We start from the raw sequence: 21,167 nt of genomic DNA on the forward strand, positions 1-21,167 counted from the left end.
AAAATTCTTTTCCTCCACAAGCTATCCACCTTTTATTTGTTACGCACATATAGAACAAGATACGTCTGTACACCATGGTGGACGAGAACAAAAGAGCTCTATTAAAAGCAAGAGAGGTGATTAAAAAATATGAAGGTACGTTTTTTTAAATTTTTCTGCTGCCCTCTCCAATTCCATTAATGCGCCATAATATGAATTAATATACATTTGGCATATTCAACTGGCATCTGTATGTGAGTGTGTGTAGGGATGTGGAGGAATGAGGACAGGATGACAGGATGGGGCTGCTTGATGCAGAGTCTGGAAGCTGTAGGTGGGGTGTGGGGGGCAGGAGGTGTTAGAGAAGGGGGAAAAGACCATAGGTACATTGGCAGAATAGAAGGTGTGTAGTGCTCTAGTGGGATCAGAGAACAGGTAGGTGGAGGATACGATTAATGAAGGTTGAGTGCCCGGGGGTGGGGGTGGGGTTCTGGGAAGAAAGGAGATGTTGCAGGGAGAGTTCCCACCTGCACAATTTAGAAAATCTGGTCTTTGTAGGAAGGATCCAGATGGCATAGGCTGTGAAGCAGTCAGTAAAGTGAATGATGTGGCCCATCTGTCCCATGGCCAAAGTTTTGCGGGTTTGACTCTTCATGCAGACAGACAGCTTTTAGTTGCCATGCTCATATAGGAGGTACTGCGCAACGCTCGCACTACGCACTCCACGATTCCCAACCTCAAGGTGTTGCACTGCAGCCATGTAAACATGGCTGCCTTCATTGTTTCTCATGCCAAGTGTGAATTACGAAGTGTAATTCAGTTTCTGCAAGCAGAATGGAATAGTGCAGCAGAAATTCATCGGAGAATGAGCCAAGTGTATGGTGATAACTTCATGACTGATGGTGTTGTGCGTGAATGGTGCCAAAATTTTAAAGATGGCTGAAATGTTGTGTGTGATGAAGGGGGCCAAGGACACAAGTCTGTCATTACAGCCGACCTTGTTGAACGAGTTGACAGAATGGTTAGAGAAAATTGTAGGTTCACCATAACTGCTTTGTCTATGGAAATTCCAGAAGTTTCAAGATCTGTCATACACTTTATCATTTCTGAAAATTTAGGCTAAAAAACCTTTGTGTTCGTTGGGTTCCAAAAATGTTGACGGATGCCCACAAAAGTCACCGAATGGTGTCAGTTTTGAATTTTTTTGACTGTTATCATGATGAAGGAGAGAACTTTTTGAAATCAAATGTTACTGGGGATGAAACTTGGATCCAGTACAACACATTGGAAACAAAGTGACAATCACAACAATGAATGCATCCAAATTCACCAAAGAAACCAAAAAAATTCAAACATTCAACAACAAAGGTTATGGCTACCATGTTTTGGGACCAAACAGATGTGTTACTTGTAGAGTTTATGCAGCCTGGAACCACTATCAGTGCAGCTGCTTATTGTGAAACTTTACATTTGTGGAGAACCATTAAAAATTAACAAAGAGGTATACTGACTTCAGTAATAGTGTTGATCCATGACAACGCTCGTTCACACACTGCTGGCACAGCCCAACGGCTTCTTAAACAATTTCTATGGGACATTTTCAATCATCTGTCGTACAGTCCTGACCTGGCACCCAGTGACTTTCACTTTTTCCCTGAACTGAAGACGTGACTAGGAGAGCAATGCTTTCAAACCCATGAAGATCTTCAAAACAATGTCAATGCTCATCTGAAATCATTGGTGGCAACATGTTTTGAAGAGGCTATTGCAAAGCTTGTTCACAGGTACGATAAATGTATCAGTCTTTTTGGTGATTATGTTGAAAAGAAACCATAAGTGTACAACACTTTTGGTAGTAAAATAATTGTTTTCTATTAACTTGTCTTATTTATAGCCTGTCAGAGTTTAAAAAAGAAACGGCCCTCGGAGAAAGCAGCACAGTAGTTGCAGTTCAGTTTGTATATCAAATGATTGTTTACACTTGCAGCCTTGGGATAAGAGAGGCCTGTGACAGAACTGGAGTAGGTGATAATTGGAGGATGTATGGGAACAGGTCTTGCATCTAGATCTATTGCAGAAATATGAGCCATGAGGCAAGGGGTTGGGAGCAGGGATGGAGTAGGGATGGACAAGAATATTACCATTATTTAGCAGTACATGGATAGGAATGGTAAAAATGGTAGAGCATACGGGTGATACATGCTATTATAGCAATAATGGAAATCTGTGGATAGAACAGTATATAAAATAAAGCAAAGACAATTATAGTAAACATCGGGCAATAGCAGCAAACATCATAAAATGGGACTTAGTGGTTAAGTATTTATTTACAAGCAGTTCCTCTTCTTTTATACTCTCTGTCAGACATTTTATATCAACTGAGTAAGTGATCAAAAATTTTGGTTGCAACATTGTGCACCTCTTTATGTGCTAAAGACAACCACAATATGGCATAATGAATGTCATTTTTTATTCTGTCGTTGCAGCTATGTTCATTATCGTTCCTTTTGACTTTTTAATTTACAACACATTTCATGAGGAAATAAGCCTACTGTGAAGCAGTGGTGAAAATGTGTATCTCCCTGTAGATGTCTACAAACGTGAGACCCAAGTTTTTCCCAGCATATCCAGTGTTCAGATAACTTATGGTAATGCAAGTGAGTGATGTCAACAACTGCCAATATTTTGATAGGAGCACACCCTGCCATTTTCAAGGGATAACTGCAGCAAATAACATTGTACAGGAGAATTTAAAACCTTGGTTTTCAGAGAAACTTCTGAAAAACCACACACACACTGTAAGCAATAGCACCATCATAAACCAAAGATGACTGACATCAGAAGTTACTGGTAGTGAAATTAATAATCAATGGGTGAGGTAGTATTAACTCTGTCCCTCAGTTTTTTGACAAGGGAGAGAACATGTTTCCATCCAGAATTTACACAAAAACCACCATCTCTATTTATAAGACTATTAGCTAATTTAATTTCAACAGTTTCCTCAATAATACTTTCCCAATGGCTAAAAGTACATGTCAGAATCTCCCCATTGTTATACTCCACAGGATGACCGATGCCAAGACAGTATTCTGCTATGGTGTCTTTGCTCAGTTGTTGTAACTGTGTGTGATGCTTATGTTCAGTACACCAGTTCTCCATGGTCCTGATAGTCTGACCAATATATGACAGGCCACACCTACAAGGAGTATGGTAGACACCCGACTTACACAAACCAAGATCATCCTTTACAGAACCTAAAAGGACCCTGATCTTAGATGATGGCTGTAAAACACACTTCACATCATATTTGTGCAAAATACAACTAATCCTGTTTGGAATGCTCCCTGAGTAAGGCAAAAAGGTGTAGTCTTTGGTGCCACCTGTATACTATCACCACCCATGTGGTGCACAGGTGGTCGAAATCACAAGCAAGTCTGATCCATCTTTAAGTATAATCATTCTGACAAACGTGACTTCAATATGTGCTAAATCAGCTGATAAACTCTCAGACCCTGTGAACCAAGTTATGATATACTCTTTCACGTTGAGCTGGATGGTGGCAAGTTTCAGCCTGCAGATACAAGCCCGTGTGAGTAGGCTTCCTGTAAATGACATGCCCCAACATATTATCAGCCTTCCTCCTGAGCAACACACCAAGGAAGGGGAGACAGCAACCCTTTTCCACCTCTAACATGAAACAAGTTTCCTGGTGGATTGAATTCAGGCATTCTAAAATGTCATTCAAATGCTCACTGTCACAAGGCCAAACAACAAAACATCATCTATGTATCTGAAAAACACACAGGTTTCAAATGCACCTCCTCTGAGGCATGTTCCTCATAGTTGTCCATAAACAAACTGGCATTGATAGGTGACAAAAGGCTTCCCATCGCAACTCCATCTGTCTGCTTGTAGAGGTGGTAAAGGATGACTGTCTTCCCTTCCTTGATGTCTTGGTCAGGAGGAAGGTTGATAGTTCTTTGGGACATGCCATTTACAGAAAGCCTAGCCACACTGACTTGTATCTGCAGGCTGATAGTTGTCAACATTTGGCTCAACACAAAGGGGTACAGTACTTTGTGTCTTGGTTCACAGGGCCCATGTTATCTCAGACCTGGAGAGTTTTGTCTGCTTAGTTAGCCCATTTTGGAGTCGCCTCTCATCAGAATGACTACAGTGAAATGCAGACCAGACGTGTTATGCTATCAAGCAATTATGTACCATGTGAGTAATGATAATACTGAGCTGCCACCAAAGTCTACTCCCTTTTTGCCCTAGGTAGGGAGAATTTCAAACAGGATTGGTTGTATTTTGCAAAAACATGATGTGAAGTGTGTTTTACAGCCACCATCTAAGATCAGGGTTCTTTTAGGTTCTGTAAAGTGTGATCCAGGTTTGTGAAAGCTAGGCGTCTATTGTACTCCTTGCAGTTGTGGCATAATATATATTGGTCAGACTATCAGGACTGTGGAGAGCCAGTGTACTGAGCATAAGCATTACACACACTTACAACAGCCAAGCAAATCCGTCATTGCCGAACATTGCCTTGGCTCCAGTCATTCTTTGGAATAATACAACATGGTGATTCTGGTGTGCACTTTCAGCTATTGGGATAGTGTTATTAAGGAAGCTGTTGGAAAGTAAATTAGCAAGTAACTTTATAGATAGAGATGGTGGTTTTTGTTTAAATACTTGATGGAATCCTACACTCTCCCTTGTAGAGAAGTAGAGGGACGGAGTTAATGCTATCTCACCCATCGATTATTAATTCCACTATTGATAATTTCTGATGTCGGTCATCTTTGGTTTGTGATAGCAATAGTAGTTACAGTATGTGTCTTATCTTTCCAGAGTTTCTCTGAAAACCCAAGGTTTTAAATTCCCTTGCACAGCATGTACTCGTCTTAGTTGTATCTTGAAAATGGCTGAGTGTGCTCTTGTTGAAATCCTGTCAGTTGTCAACTGTGTCACCTGACTGCATTCCTTCAAGTTATTTGAATATGTCTACAAGATGATTGTGGGTGTGCACCACTTATTGTTCTTACAGGATGTTTTTGAGCAATGAAGTCACTCTTCCTTCAAGATGAGTTACCCTAGAATATTATTCCATATTATATTGCTGAATGAAAATATGCAAAATGTGTCAACTTACTGATTTTTCTCTCTTCAGTTTTAGCAATTATTCTAAGTGCAAATATGGCTGAACTAAATTATGTTAAGGAGTTAAAAATTGTGCTTTTTCTGGTTTAAATTCTCATCAATATGGACACCTAAGAATTTTGAAGTTTCCACCCTATTTATTATTTTCTTACCATGTTTTACACTTATCATGGTGGGGTGCCTCTAAATATGTTGTGTCTTTTTAAAATTGAGGGTGAGATCATTCACAGAAAACCACTTAGTGATACTTTTAAGAACATTGTTTACCATGTCTTCTGTTGCTGTACATATGCTCAGATTGATTACAGCCAAGTGTCATCTGTAAAATTCTACTTTTTTCTTATTAGATGTAAGATGATTTACATATATGTGGAACAAAAGCAAAACAAAAATTGTGCCTTTTGGAATCCCAAGTCAGAATTATGTTCCCAGACTACATTGGCTGAATTACTAAGTACAACTTTGTCCATTTGTTTGGCTAGATATGACGTTATCCTTTGGTTGGCTGTACCGGAAATCCTGTAAAACCTCAGGTTATCTAAGAGAATATTGTGACTCACAGAGTCAGGTGCCTGAGATAGGTTGCAGAAAATGCCAGCTGGTGTTATTTTGTTATTTAATGCTTTTAAATTTGGCAAGCAAACATATAAGTGGCATTCTCAGCAGAGCAACTCTTCTGAAATCCAAATTGTGATGTACTAGGGATATTATTGTTGCTCTTATGAGATACTGTTCTACAATACTGGATGGATATACAGAGGTGGCCAAATTATTATGGTATAGCTGTTTTAAACTCAATTTTTATTGAAAATTTTGGTAACCATATAACAGTGTAAGTATATGAATGTTTTAGTACTTTGTTTGCATTCCTTTAACGTTTTTCAATATCGCTATTCCTTTTGGTATACTTTCAACTAGTTTTTTTACAACTGTTTTGAATATCTGGGTCATAGACCCATGTTTGTGTCAGCAGTTCTATGAAACATTCTTTGTTGTAACTTTCTGTGTTCCTATTTTCTTCTTAACTATTTCCCACAGATTTTCAATTGGATTCATGTCTGGGCTATTCCCAGGCCATGGAAGTACAGTAACACCATTTTCACCCAAAAACTGTCCCACAATCTTATCCTTATGGCATAGTGCTCCATCATGCATGAAAACATAACCTTTGCCATTAAACCATCACCTGGTCTGAGGCAGAAGTCTCTCTTTTAATACTTTAAGATATTATCCTTGATTCATTGAACCTTTAACAACGTACAGATTTCATGTACCTTTCGATGAAAAAACGCTCCAGACCATAAATGAAGTGGGATGCTTCACAGCATGGCATACACTGTCTTGATGAAACTCCTCCGATTCCCACCTCCTCGTATACTGGCTACTTTCTTCATGTGACACAGAACATTGCATCATCACTGAAGTCCACCTGGAAGCAAATATTAAGTCTTTCATTACCACCACACATTTCATTACTAAAAAAATATAGTGATATTCATAGGAAAATTTTGGTAGCCATGTCAGCCATATCCACAAATTTTTCAAGAGCAACATTTGGAAATGAGTTCATTTAATGAAATTTGTACTAATGCACACATTCCACGTGGGAAAAATATATCTAAAAACAAAGATGATGTGACTTACCGCTCCCAGGATTGGAATGACTCCTTACCCCCTCCCTTAAAACCCACATCCTTTCGTCTTTCTCTCTCCTTCCCTCTTTCCTGATGAGGCAACAGTTTGTTGCGGAAGCTTGAATTTTGTGTGTATGTTTGTGTTTGTTTGTGTGTCTATCGACGTGCCAGCACTTTCGTTTGGTGAGTCACATCATCTTCGTTTTTAAATTAATAGAGGGAAACATTCCACGTGGGAAAAATATATCTAAAAACAAAGATGATGTGACTTACCAAACGAAAGTGCTGGCACGTCCCCCTAAGGTAAGTCTTTCCGCTCCCGGGATTGGAATGACTCCTTACCCTCTCCCTTAAAACCCACATCCTTTTGTCTTTCCCTCTCCTTCCCTCTTTCCCGATGAGGCAACAGTTTGTTGCGAAAGCTTGAATTTTGTGTGTATGTTTGTGTTTGTTTGTGTGTCTATCGACGTGCCAGCGCTTTCGTTTGGTAAGTCACATCATCTTTGTTTTTAGATACATCTTTGTTTATATATATATATATATATATATATATATATATATATATATATATATATATATGTGTGTGTGTGTGTGTGTATGGATATGTGTGTGTGTGTGTGCGAGTGTATACCCGTCCTTTTTTCCCCCTAAGGTAAGTCTTTCCGCTCCCGGGATTGGAATGACTCCTTACCCTCTCCCTTGGTAAGTCACATCATATATATATATATATATATATATATATATATATATATATATATATATATATGTGTGTGTGTGTGTGTGTGTGTGTGTGTGTGTCTTTCCAGTCCTCAACAGACCAGTGCTGTAAGGATTTTCCCCAGTTTAGCCATTTTAAAGCAATTCCTGGGTGATCTTGGGCTTAACCATTTTCAAGCAATTCCTGGGGTGATCTTTGGCTGAGGATGGGGTCAGTGCACTGGCAGACCTACTTTACACAGAGCTCTTCTTAAGTTCTAGCTGACATTGTCATTCCATAATCCTCCAACTGCACAGAGAGTCACATACATGTAGCTTTACAATTGGAAATGACCATATTTTTCAAGTTTACTGAATTCTAGGTTCAATTTTGGTTTCCTTCCACATCTGTTTGTGCATTTCTGTTGATTAACAAATTTTTGGATTAAAATTTTTTAATGCTAATCAATGTCTATTATGAGATCCCGAGCCTGGAAGTAATTTGATGCTGTGCGTAGCACTCTTCTGCCAGAAGTGTCCTAACAATGCCACCAAGAGTGGGTGAAACGTCTTTGTTGCTATCCATAACCTCAAACTGCATGACTCCAAAAGAACTGAAATAAACCACTCACTTGGCCTCTCATCTCTTACTTGGAATAAATTCCAAACAGTATACTTAAATTGTTATTCACTGTTTCAACAACTGATAATTGTTAATATTCTCAACAAACAACACAACACTCAAAAAATTATCATTATATTATGATTTTCAACTGTCAGTGTCTTGCAATCATTGTAGCTGACCTATGCAATTCAAAATTCTCTACAAATGCCCAGACACCTCTGAACATCCCACATTCACCTCAGAATAATTTTATCTGACCTGATTGTGTAAATGCATATTAAATACAAAATTTCAAAACAAATGTTTGGTGCTTCAGTTTTACCATAATAATCTGGCCTCCTTTCCAATTAAACTTTTGCTACTTGAGCCAGTGTAGATGGAAAACTATTTGTTTCATGGATGCCCAAATTTATAGGAATGATGTTCAGAGTGTGCACCGCAAAATTTGCATTGTTAGTAGTGTTAGTGTCATGACTTGCTGTTAGGCTCCAGCACCAGTGCAGTGACATAGGATTGAAACACAAGTATCAGTTTTCATGATGGTTGCAGATAGTCAACATGGGTCTTGACAAGGTGAACTGGGCTTTACTTGTATTTTATCAAAACATCATCAATATTGCTGCTGCTCTTTGCAACTATCATCACATTGAAGGAACACAGAGACGTCCTCCTTCCACAGTGGGTTGAAGAACATGATTAGGAAGTTTGAATTACCTGCCAATTTGGGAATGGTTTGTGGAAGAGGCTGTTGGCCAATTGAGCCACAAATTGTTGAATAATTTACTGTTGCCATGGCTGAAAATGCTGAACTCAGTGACTGATCTTCAAGCACTGAATAAGCTGTGTCATGAAATGATATCTTTAATGTGATTCCAAGCTCATATGCAGATGATCAGCACATTAAGCAATGTTTGTAATGTGAAACCTAAACATGCTATACAATTAACAAATGTCACCCTTTCACAAAGAAATTAAAAAGTGTTCCTTTCAATTGTTTCTTCATTATTTCTCTTATGCATGTCCTTAAAAATGTTTCCACAACATTTCATTGCCGTGTGATCACTCGTTTTTCATGGGGGCCCTCTCGGGAGGTGAATGTCTAATTGTTCTGGTTTTAATGACATTAGCTACTTTTGGGCATTGAAATATATCAGTGGTGACAGGTAAAAGTACATTCTGGACTGGACCTCGAACCAGTATTTTCTACTTCACGTGACTGGTCGCCTTAACTGCCCCAGCCATCTCCGCACGCATCCCTTTTGACCCAAATTTCCAGCCTGTTACTTACTACTAATGTAGTGACACCTACCAAAGAAACCTTTACGCAATCCCTGATTCCCATAAGAGATCAAACATGATTTACATCTGCACTGAAAGAAGGAATCATTTGTCATCGCCACCTTATTGATGTGTACCAATGATCCTGTCTCTAAGCACACTGTGATGGCCAAGGCAGTTAAGGTAATTGCTCACATAAAGCAGGAAATGCAGGTTTGGATCATGGTATGGCATAAATTTTTACCTATTACCATTGATACATTTCAGTGCCCAAATGCGGCTAAGATAGAAGGCATTATTAAACATATTTGCTACCTGTGACTCATCATTTATAGCCCCTCAAGCAACTAAATGTTGATATTATCCTCTTTGGTGACTGGTTGTCCTGTTTCATTTCACTACATTCCACATAGCCCTAATTTTTGCTGATTTCTGTATAATGTATAATATGTTCCTTGATTTTTAATAACTTTTGTTACAGTTAGTAATTTTGAGTAGTTTTTGTAGTGTACAGATACTGCAGGATTTCTGTTTGTTCTTGCCAGCAGATATACTTCCCTTTTCCTGTCACAAGATGCCTTAACCCCACTAGCAATCCATGGTTTTTTACATTGCTGTTTAATGTCCTTAGTGGTTAGCTTATACAGAAAGCTATTTTCAAATAATGATACAAATTTAATGGAGTAGATTAAATTTTATGTAACCATTTGGTTCATTATACATTTTACCCTAGATCATTTCTTGTAAAGTATTCCTAAAGATATTTGTTGGTGTCCTTTGAGTATCAATACTTTAAAGCACTATCTTATTTACCATTACTAGCTGTGTATAATATAATAAATGGAGAGAGCATTTGTTACTGGCTATAAAATTATTTTCTTGTGAGAGAGATTATCAGTTAGGAGCCTATTATCTTTATCCACCTGTGTTCGAGAGCTGACTTCTGAGGTCAAGTTAAGGATCAAAGTAAGGTTTCCAGATCATTTTTTTCTGTCAGAATCCTTTTGAAAATCTACATTGAAATTACCACAGACTATTAATTGCTTGCTGCTGGCTGACAGATGGCATAGTAATGAATCCAAACTCCTCATAAACACTCAAAAATTTCCCAGTGGGGATCTATTTACAGTTACAATTAAAAGTAAACTTTTTCCAGTACTCATTCAGAAGAAGACACTTCTATGTGTTGGACCTTACAAAACCTACTTGCCTCAGTGTTACTGAACTTGTGTTCTGTCTTAATATATGTAACAACTCTTCCTTTTCCCATATTAGCTCTACATGAGTAAGATGTCAGTGTAATCTTTTATATTTAACTCCTCTAAACCTGTTGGTAGGTGGTGCTCAGATAGGTACAAGTTGTCTATCGTTTCAGAACTATCTAAATTTTCCACACAGACAAGAGGCTCTTCTGCCTCATTACTCACTCCTCTTATGTTCTGATGAAATAAGCTGACCTTACTTTTCTGTGTATTGTTAAGCTTATTGTGGGACACTTCTGTTATTTTAACACTCATCATAATAAGTGCCTGAACCTTAATTCTAACCTAAAAAAGTTACCTCTCTGGCACCAGTAACCACAGGGATCTTGCTTTGTGTAATGGTTGGGGAGAGGGGAGGGTTACATTTTCTGCAAGAAGCTCCGCCAACCTATCTTCCTCTCTCCTATTCAGGTGCAGGCCATGTATAGTATGCTCTCACTCTCAATTTTAGCATCATGCACAGTATGCATGTGAGATTTCATCTCAGTCAACAGCAGCCTGCTCTACCCATTGTTGACACTGCTCACAACAGCATTAACCCATGGCTGGTCATGGTGTTGGATGCCCTCCACAAAACTCTCATTCACGTGTGCAGTTGCTATTCCTATTTCATCCTGATCACCCCTAATCCTGTAATTTCTGTCTTTAGATGCACTGTTCCCTGCTCCACAAACTATGATAATATGATCCTCTTTGTCGAACTCTTTGCACAAGTTCCCCCCTGCCCTCTGTCGCCTGGCTATGGCTAAGGCTATCACTTGGCTATACAATAATTGTGATATATCCTGTTCCTAATTTGACCTGTACCATGTGGCATACACCTCTGCCATAACTATTACCTAGCAGCAAGACCCTTTCTTCGTCCTTCTTCAGGTAACCAGTCAGACTTACTCGTTACTGTAAGCTCAAATTTAAAAACATGAAGTCTGAGAAGGTGATCTGTCAATCTTTTAACAATACTGTGGAAAAGAGCCATACATATAATAAGCAAGATTTACAGCACAGCTGACTGCTTTAAACATTTTAATATTCTGGGAATCTTAACAGTCACTTGCGAATCTATTGTTCAGAGTATTATGTATGGAAAGAAAATTTTAAGTACTATGATAAAAATTGTTTTGTACATGAGTATGAAACTAGGAACAGTTACAGTTTGCAGCTACATGCAACAAAGTTAAAACCAGTAGTGTTTGTTTTACAGTGACATCAAATTATATAATCAGGGTTGCCATAAGTTTCCCCAAGTGAAATCCTCTGATATTTCCCTTATTTACAGAAAAATTTTAGCATTTTTCCCTGACAAATTTTGACATCTCAAGGGCCTTTGCAGCTGTGGTACAAGAAACAATAGTGCAAATGACGAAATATCTGACAAAAACTTGCAAGCAGATGATGTTTCCTCATATGAGCAAAAATATGAAGTACTAACATCAACATGTTTTGTAATAAACTGTTTTTAATGGAGAAAGCAAGCCAAATGGCACATGTTTTTCATTTAGACCACTGATGTTATTTTATTTCAATGATATGAAACACATTTGGCAATAAAAATATGGACTTCCTTGGAGTCACAAGACAGATTTAAAATACCTTCTCTGATTTCAGAAGTATCTGCATAAAAAAGTAGGCCTCTTAAAAAAGAGGTAAAAGGTGGGGAAGAATTGTGTAAACCAACACTGTAGGTAATGCAATAAAATGTTGCTTCTACTATTTTCATTATCATCAGTTTTTACTCACTGTGTTATATCTATTATTGTACAGGTATTATGTGATTTTTCTTCTGAAAAATCTATGAGTACATAGCATATAAACTGTTAACGACTGACAATATTCTTCTTCTTATCATCCATACTTTCCAACATGTAAAACTACTTTTGAAATTTCAGAATGTACTAGAACAAATAAAATGTCTATAAAATGCCACACTGTACGATTGTACATTGTAGAATGTACTTGCAGTGACATAGTCGCAATTCCTGAAATCCATCACCCATGGCCTCTGGCCTGCTGATGAACATGGCAGTCCTGGGTCCATGGATAAACCATTAAAATTTGCTGCTTTATGCCACACACAAACAGACCCTGCCTGCAGGGAGATCAGTGAGACTAGATCCAACGGGCAGGGTCTGCACTTTAGTGGGAACTAAATGGCTTCAGATCAGTAGGAACAATGGTTTACAGATACCGGTATAAATGGCCTGTGGTTTTGGCCTGTCGCGGAAATCCACTCATGTGTACAGCTATTCATGAGCCACAGACAACATGTTAATGAAATGAGACCACGGTGATCAATCCATGCAACAGATAACTTGTTCAAATACTCTGAGAATTGATAATAATGAGGTTAGGTAGCAACTTACCATAAAGATATTGCTGACCCACAGACAAGCATGTAGACAAGACAATTACACTGTCACAGCTAAATTTTCAGTCATACCTTTTGTCAGAAAACGAGAGCACAGGCACATTCACACTATCACTCAGACACAACTCATGCACACATGACCACCGTCTAGTGGCAAGATGTGGTGGCAGCACTGACTGCAAGCTGAGGGAAGTGATAGGAAGGAGAGAAGCACAGTAACAAGGAAGTAGAGCGCATGTACTCAGCTGCACCCAGCCAACAATGATGCATGACACCTCAGTAAACAAATCATTTCATCTACTGAGACAAAAATGAGATTTTTTTAGTGTTTTTTTCATATTTCCCTAATATTTCCATGATTTCCCTGATGTGTTTGAAATCTTCTGATTTCCAGAACCTGTGGCAACCATGATAATAAAGTACCACAACATATAAAGTAGATAAATATGATGTGCTCCATCAAAACAAAATTAAAAAATTATTTACAAAATAAAAGCTTGTGTAGAGTAATAGAGCAGCTAAATTAAAAAAGGTTACTTAATTTAATAAGTTCTGTATTATAGTATGTATAGAAATAATGCAGTTAATAATATAATGAATAAGACTAAAAAACAAATGTAATTATAGATTAAAAGAAAATTTGTTGTTAATTTTAGTGTAAGCAATTAATTTTAGGCTGTTAATTTGTCTATGTTTTGAATGACAAAACCCACAGAATGTAATTGTTTCTCACACTAATAAAGAAATCAAATCAAATACATATGCTAAAATGAAGGAGATTGGACTTCTGAAGTCTCCCACCCCCATCCCACCAACACCATCCATCTCCAGCTCCTGTTCTTAAAACCAAAGTATGTCTTGGAAAATCTAAGTTTATTTTCTTAATATACTACACACTTTTTGTATTCTTTCATTACTCATACTATTGCAATGTAAGGTAAATCATTCTGTCTTACTTCCTTAGTTAAAATGTGACATTAATGCACAAATTATCTCTGTTATCAGTTCAGCATAAATATAGCCATTTTGATCCATTGTTGGATAAAGATCTGTGTCCAACTTCTTCGCACATCTGAATTTCAGCTTCATACACAGGAATGTGTCCTGCCTGTATCCTGATAGTGTCTGTATATCTTTAATTTTTCAATCAATTAGTCCATTTTATGTCACAAAAACTCCAGCAAATAATTTACTTAGACTGTCTCCAAACAGTTCTTTTGGCTCTATGTGCTGCCCATGTCCATTTCAGTTACATACCATGCAATATATCTTCCATTCCTGGCTTTATGCATCTGTATGTGTTTTCATTTCCTCAATTGGCAACTCCTAAAATGTTCACTGGGTTAAGGTTAGTAGCAGAAGTAAACACTGTTTAAAACTCAATTCAGGCGCATTGACATTTACTTCCGAATGTGGCTTTCAATTTCTGAAATGAAGTTTTAGGCTTCCCCTGTTTCGTTCCCTTGATGTTTGTAATGTCAGTTTTAATGTCTGCTCATCTTTTAGTGTACTGGTTACAATCCACTATTCAGGATACTTCCAAATGTGGTTTTCATTTTCCCAAATGAAGTTATAGACACATACCTTTATGCTCTCTCTCTGCCATGTGTCCCTCTTCTCATTGTTTTCAGTTACCATAAGAACATAGATTTATTAACGTATGTAATTTCTGTTTGTCACTGCTGATCTTTCAAACTACTGATACCATTGTGGTCTTATTGTACTCAATTTTCAGGTTTATTTCCATACTTGTTATATTTCATTCATTGATTTTATAATGTAGTTTTGCAGTCAAAGCAGACAGTCTATAAATTGAAGGTAGTTTTGGGAAGGCTCATTGATGTCCACTCAATGCAAATCAGTGATTTAAAAATATCTGTGAAGACAGCAGGGAAAAAAGAATAATCCTTTGAGGTTAATTTCTGCCGTTTTGGTTGGGTCATCCACTGATATTATTTGACTTCAAATATTCATACTGAGATGTTATTTTGTTACATCAGTGTGATGAGTGACACTTTTATATGGAAATTATCTAGTCAAAAATTTTTCAGCCGTCTGTAAGTTAATACCTTGCAATTTTTGTTAAAAATAAATCATTCTTTTCTAAATTTTAACACCTGCAATACTATTAGAACACACACTAAAAAGTTAAAAGACAGGAAGCTGGAAGGTTAAAATCAGAATCATTATTGAAGTGTTTTTAATATTTTTAATTTTTGTGGAAGACACGGTAATATAAGTTTTTCTTTAAATATTTTTATTTTTGTGGGAGACAGTGTAATATACTTTTTTTCTTTTTTTAGGTTGAAATATGGCTAAATCGTGTAACTGATGCTATGCGAAGGACATGTCGTTATTATTTTGAAAATGCTGTTTCTACATACGATGAGAAACCTCGAGAACAGTGGCTCTTTGACTACCCTGCACAACCAGCATTATGCGGCACACAGATCTGGTGGGCTACTGAAGTTAACATGGCATTTGCTCACCTTGAAGAAGGCTTTGAGAATGCTCTTAAAGACTACCAGAAGAAACAGGTACGTAATTTCCTTCAGAGGTGGTAATGTATTATTCATGCAATGTGGGCCTCACTAGAGGGTTTACATTTCAATCTGAAAACATGTTTCATGAAATATATTAACATTATAAGTTGAAATTTGTATTCCATGCCCACAATTCAAGCAATAAAACTGATTGTCATGTTGATTCTCCCCTTCCTCTAGGACTTTGAGCCATATTTTTTGTTCTAAAAGTAAAGCACTTAACAAGCTGTCAAGAAATATAAATCTAGAAATTAGGACTCCCAGAAGATCCAAATCAAAATCATTTCATACTGTTAACTTCCTCTGAACATTTTATTATATAGAGTTGATAATTGAAAACATGGTTGCTCATTACAAGTGGCAGCTGAATAAAGTTCCAGCATTTTAATAATACATGAAATGTATATAGCAATGGAAAAGCCAGGATGGAATGACAACATGCCATTGTATGCCTATGCAAGTTGTTTGGGTTCCTGTCACAGTTCATTCAACTCTAGACTGAACTGTGACAGGAGCCCAAGCAACAGGTGTAGGCACACTAGGGCCAATGTAAAACCTCTGAAATACTCCATTGATAATGGCTAGTTACTAGCCATAATCTGTTTTGATAAAGCTGGAAAGAAAATGGTGACTGATTGCTGTGCTCTAACATTTTGAAAGTCATTTCACAGTCATTGAGTGCATTTCATTTTCCTAATGGAAGGTAATTTGATTAACATAGAATACATATTGCTGGGAGAGTTTCACTTGTGCTATTCAGAAAAGCTGGTGTTGGTAGAAATGATCCAGATGGAGAAGGCTGTGAAGCAGCCATTGAAGTGAAGCGTGTTATGTTGGGCAGCATGTCTCTTTGCTACAGTTTGTTGGTGGTAATTCATGCGGACAGACAGCTTACTGTTTTCATGCCCATGTAAAATGCAGCACAGTGGTTTTAGCTTAGTTTTTAGGTCATATGACTGCCTTCACAGGGTCCCATGCCTGGGATGGGATAGGATATGCCTGTGACCAAACTGGAGAAGGTGATAGTGGAAGAATATGTGGGGTAAACCTTGCATCTAGGTCTATTGCAGGATTGCAGGGATATGAGCCATGCAGCAAGGGGTGGGGAACAGAAGTGGAATATGGATGGATAACATATTGTGTAGATTCAGTGTGCAGTGAAATACTACTGTGGTATGGGTGTAAAGGATAGTGGGCAGGACATGAGAAGAGGTAGTCAAAACCCTGTGACTCAGTTGCTCCAGTCCTGGGTGTACAGAGTGACAAGTGGAGTGCTCCTTTGTGGTCTGATGGTGGGAATGTGGGAGGTCTTATCTCTTTCCTCCTCACATCTACCGATCCATGCATTCCTACCTTCTCTGTGCTTCCTAAAGTCTATAAACCCAACCACCAAGGATGCCTCATTGTGGCCACGTGCCCCCTCCGAGGAAATCTGTGCTCTTATGGACGAACATCTTTAGCCTATTACCCATAACCTGCACTCGTATATAAAAGACACCAACCATTTCCTCCAATAACTCCACAGTTGCTATTCATTTACCACACAGCGCCCTACTCGCCACTATTGATGCCACCTCCATCTACAGTAACATTCCTAATGCACATGGCATTGATGCTAATGAAAAGTACCTTTCCCAGTGACTGACTAACTCCAAACCTACAACCTCCTTCCTGGTCATCACGAACAACTATATTCTCACCTGCAGTTACTTCATCTTTGAAGGCATCACCTATAAACAAATCTGTAATGGGCACTCATGTGATACCATCCTACACCAACCTATTAATGGGCCATCTAGGGAAATCCTTCCTAATCACCCAGATTACCAAATCCCTTACTTGGTTCAGAGTCACTGATGACATCTTCATGATCTGGACCAAGGGTGAGGACACCTTATCCATATTTCTCCAGATCCTCAACACCTTCTTCCCCTTTAAGTTCACCTGGTCCTCCTCAACCCATCAAGTTACTTTCCTCAATGTTGACCCCCACCTCAAAGATGGCTACATCTGTACCTCCAACCGTATCAGAACTACTGACCACCAGCAGTACCAACCCACCCAGCAGACCAAGAAGTCCCTGCCATACAGCCTAGCCACCCATAGCCATCACATCTAGTGATTTGTAGCCTACCACAATGACTGCCAGTATGTTATCAGTTAGGATGAATGGGCATAGGCAAAGGGAGTATACTGGCAAAACACAATATCCTACAAGATGATAATCATGACCTTGGTGCCTGTTTCACCATGTGCCACCTGCATTCTCCCCCAGGCACCAGGTTCTCATAACTTTACAGGGGGAACTGGCATTACAACACACCCTTGATTCTTGCCATCCATTTGGCCTTTTGTTGCTTTCTTCAGGCTCAGTATTTCTTCTTGGTAACTATTCCTTTCTTTTTCTTCTGACCTACATATTTTCCCCACTCCTGAAGATAGACGTTGACTGTGGTATTGTATCAAAGACACAGTCCCTTTGACTGTTCAGAGATGTCACTAAACCCGGCCAAAGCTGTAAACAACCATGCGTGACCAGCACCGGCTCGTGTTGTCTGCAGTTCAACCATGCCTAGACGGTCAATACCGTGGTTTGATCTTGTCCGCATTGTTGCTTTGTACCAGGAAGGGCTCTCAGCAAGATAAGTGTCCAGGCATCTTGGAGTGAACCAAAGCAATGTTGTTCGGACATGGAGGAGATACAGAGAGACAGGAACTGTCGATGACATGCCTCGCTCAGGTTGCCCAAGGGCTACTACTACAGTGGATGACCACTACCTATGGATTATGGCTCAGAGGAACCCTGACAGCAATGCCACCATGTTGAATAATGCTTTTTGTGTAGCCGCAGGATGTTATGTTACGATTCAAACTGTGCACAATACGCTGCATGATGTGGAACTTCACTCCCAACGTCCATGGCGAGGTCCATCTTTGCAACCACAACACCATGCAGTGTGGTACAGAAGGCCCCAACAACATTCTGAATGGATCACTCAGGATTGGCAACACATTGTCTTCACCGATGAGTGTCGCATATGCCTTCAACCAGACAATCATTGGAGATGTGTTTGGAGGCAACCCGGTCAGGCTGAACACCTTGGAGACACTGTCCAGCGAGTGCAGCAAGGTCATGGAAGGCACCATAACAGCTGTACAATACATGAATACCATCCTCCGACTGATAGTCCAACCATATCGGCAGCATATTGGTGAGGCATTTGTCTTCATGAACTACAATTTGCACCCCCATTGTGCACATCTTGTGAATGGCTTTCTTCAGGATAACAACATCGCTCGACTACAGTCGCCAGCATGTTCTCCAGACATGAACCCTATTGAATATGCCTGCAATAGATTGAAAAGGGCTGTTTATGGATGAGGGATCTATGCCAGATCGGCATTGAGGAGTGGGACAATCTGAACTTGTCGATAGTATGCCACAACGAATACAGGCATGCATCAATACATGAGTACATGCTACTGGGTATTAGAGGTACCATTGTGTACAGCAATTAACCACCACCTCTGAAGGTCTCGCTGTATGGTAGTACAACATGCAATGTGTGGTTTTCATCAGCAATAAAAAGGGCAGAAATGATGTTTATGTTTATCTCTATTCCAATTTTCTGTACAGGTTACGGAACTCTTGGAACTGAGGTGATGTGTTTTCTTCTGCCTCTGCTTGTTGAGTAGATTTTTAATCTATAGTGCTTATTTTCTTTCATATATTCTATACAAATTTACTATTTGAATCAGTATGCCAGGTGAGTGTGCGTAGAGGGTTCTTTTATTTTATTTTATTTTTTTTTTTATTTTTTTCTTCTCAGCATCTTAGAAAATGATTATTATACAGACAAAGGTGAAAGGCGCAAAATTATTATTTAAAAATAGATATGGACATTGCTTACATGAATAAAGCAAAAGAAATAAAAATCTCAAATGGATCCAGGCAACAATTGATGAATTAAACAAAATTATCTCACAGTTAGTGTCAAGAAGTTGTGAAAAGATAGACTGAAAATTTCTTAAGAGAAACAATTAAAACAACATAAGTATGAAGTAACATGATAGCAGTGTCAGTAATAACAGAGATAATATTGTGCAAGCAGTTGAAGACATGTTCATAGGCCAAAAAAGTATAGTTGATAATAATGAAAATAATGGCAGAAGTAAGATCAGTTGGGATGTGTAAAACAAATCAAGTTATGAAGAAAGGAAATATGGCTGAAGATGATCATGATAATGCAAGAGAAATAGTTTTTCCTAGAGGAACTTATATGCTTGATGCGTGTGTGAAAAATTGGAAAATGCTGTAAGTGTTTCAATTCACAAGAAGGGAAACAGAAAAGTCACGAAGAACTGTAGATCTGTCACTGTTATTTCCATTATATACAGGATATTTACGAAAAGTATATTTTTTCAAAATAAAATTCAGTGATCAACTGCACAGTGTGAATATTTTATTGTGCTCAACTGGTTTTGATAGATTAATCAATCATCTTTGGAAGTGTGTAAAATTCAGGAAAATATAAATCTTTAGAACATGGCCATACATGTATGTTAAGTGCAAGAAGTGCATTACAAAAAACTTAATATCAGTTTATGAGATGGACAATCAGACCTCAGTATCTTTGTCAATGAAGCATAATGCCATGACATATCACAGGTTGTGCATACTGTTTGGCCATGTTTCAATGATCTATATTTTCCTAAATTTTGCAATCCTTTGAAGATGACATATTAATTTGTCAAAACCAGACAAGTGCAATAAAATATTTCAGTTTAACAGTCGACAACTGATTTTATTTTGAAAAAATTTATACCATACCACAGTGCTGAAAGCATAACAGCAAAGAATAAAATATATGCATTATCAATGTAAAGCAGCATTTGAAAATATTACATCTTACATAAATGAGGACTGTTCGTGCATTCAAATGCTTTTGTGTGTTTTAGCAACTTGGAGGAAAATCACATCTTTCTCTTTAACAAAGAGAAGGCTTTAGACATTCCAACCAATTTGGCTCATGTTTGGCAGTCACTTCTAAAATGAATGACTGTCAAGATATTTTAGTCCACTAACTCCACCCCCCAAATTTTGAGACTGTGTATTTTTCATTATCGTATACGGGGCCCACAAACCAAATGGTGGAATGGAGACGAATTATAAGGGTAAAGTGAGGCAACTTCATATTAATCTTGCCAACTAAGACTTGCTGCTCACAGTTGCATTTAGAAAGAATTACATTTAAAACAACTGAGTACTTTATATTTCTTGCTGCAGTCCTTGATACTGTCTTCTTTTTACACACAAAAGTACTGATATGAAGCTTTTGATTTGTCAATTCTTACCTTGATATTTGTTGCTTTTTATAAATCTGTGCTGTATGAAGACATGAATCACAAAGCATACAATTTTCTGAGTGTACCCTCACTATCTTACTGCCGACCTTATGTCTTTCACATTTACTTCTTGTGTGGGAGATGTGAATACCAGTGAATCTGAAGTGGTGCAGTCTCTTATTGAGTGGATGATAGTTCCCTCCACCTCATCATTCAAAACTTCCATTAGCTTTGTAATGTAACTTTAAGCTATATTATCTGTTATAAGTAATCCACTGG

At 38.2% G+C, this 21,167-nt stretch overlaps 1 protein-coding gene across 1 annotated transcript in view; it reads left to right on the forward strand.

Annotated features, from left to right (window-relative positions):
• The window catches only part of LOC126195528 (dynein beta chain, ciliary-like), a 930,907-nt gene that overhangs the window by 554,237 nt on the left and 355,503 nt on the right, over positions 1-21,167 (forward strand). Inside the window, exon 36 of the mRNA XM_049934154.1 lies at positions 15,303-15,536. Within this exon, the coding sequence (XP_049790111.1) occupies positions 15,303-15,536 (234 nt within the window). The remainder of the gene's footprint in view (positions 1-15,302; positions 15,537-21,167) is intronic.

This window comes from Schistocerca nitens, chromosome 7, assembly GCF_023898315.1.
Source record: "Schistocerca nitens isolate TAMUIC-IGC-003100 chromosome 7, iqSchNite1.1, whole genome shotgun sequence".
Lineage (NCBI taxonomy): Eukaryota > Metazoa > Arthropoda > Insecta > Orthoptera > Acrididae > Schistocerca > Schistocerca nitens.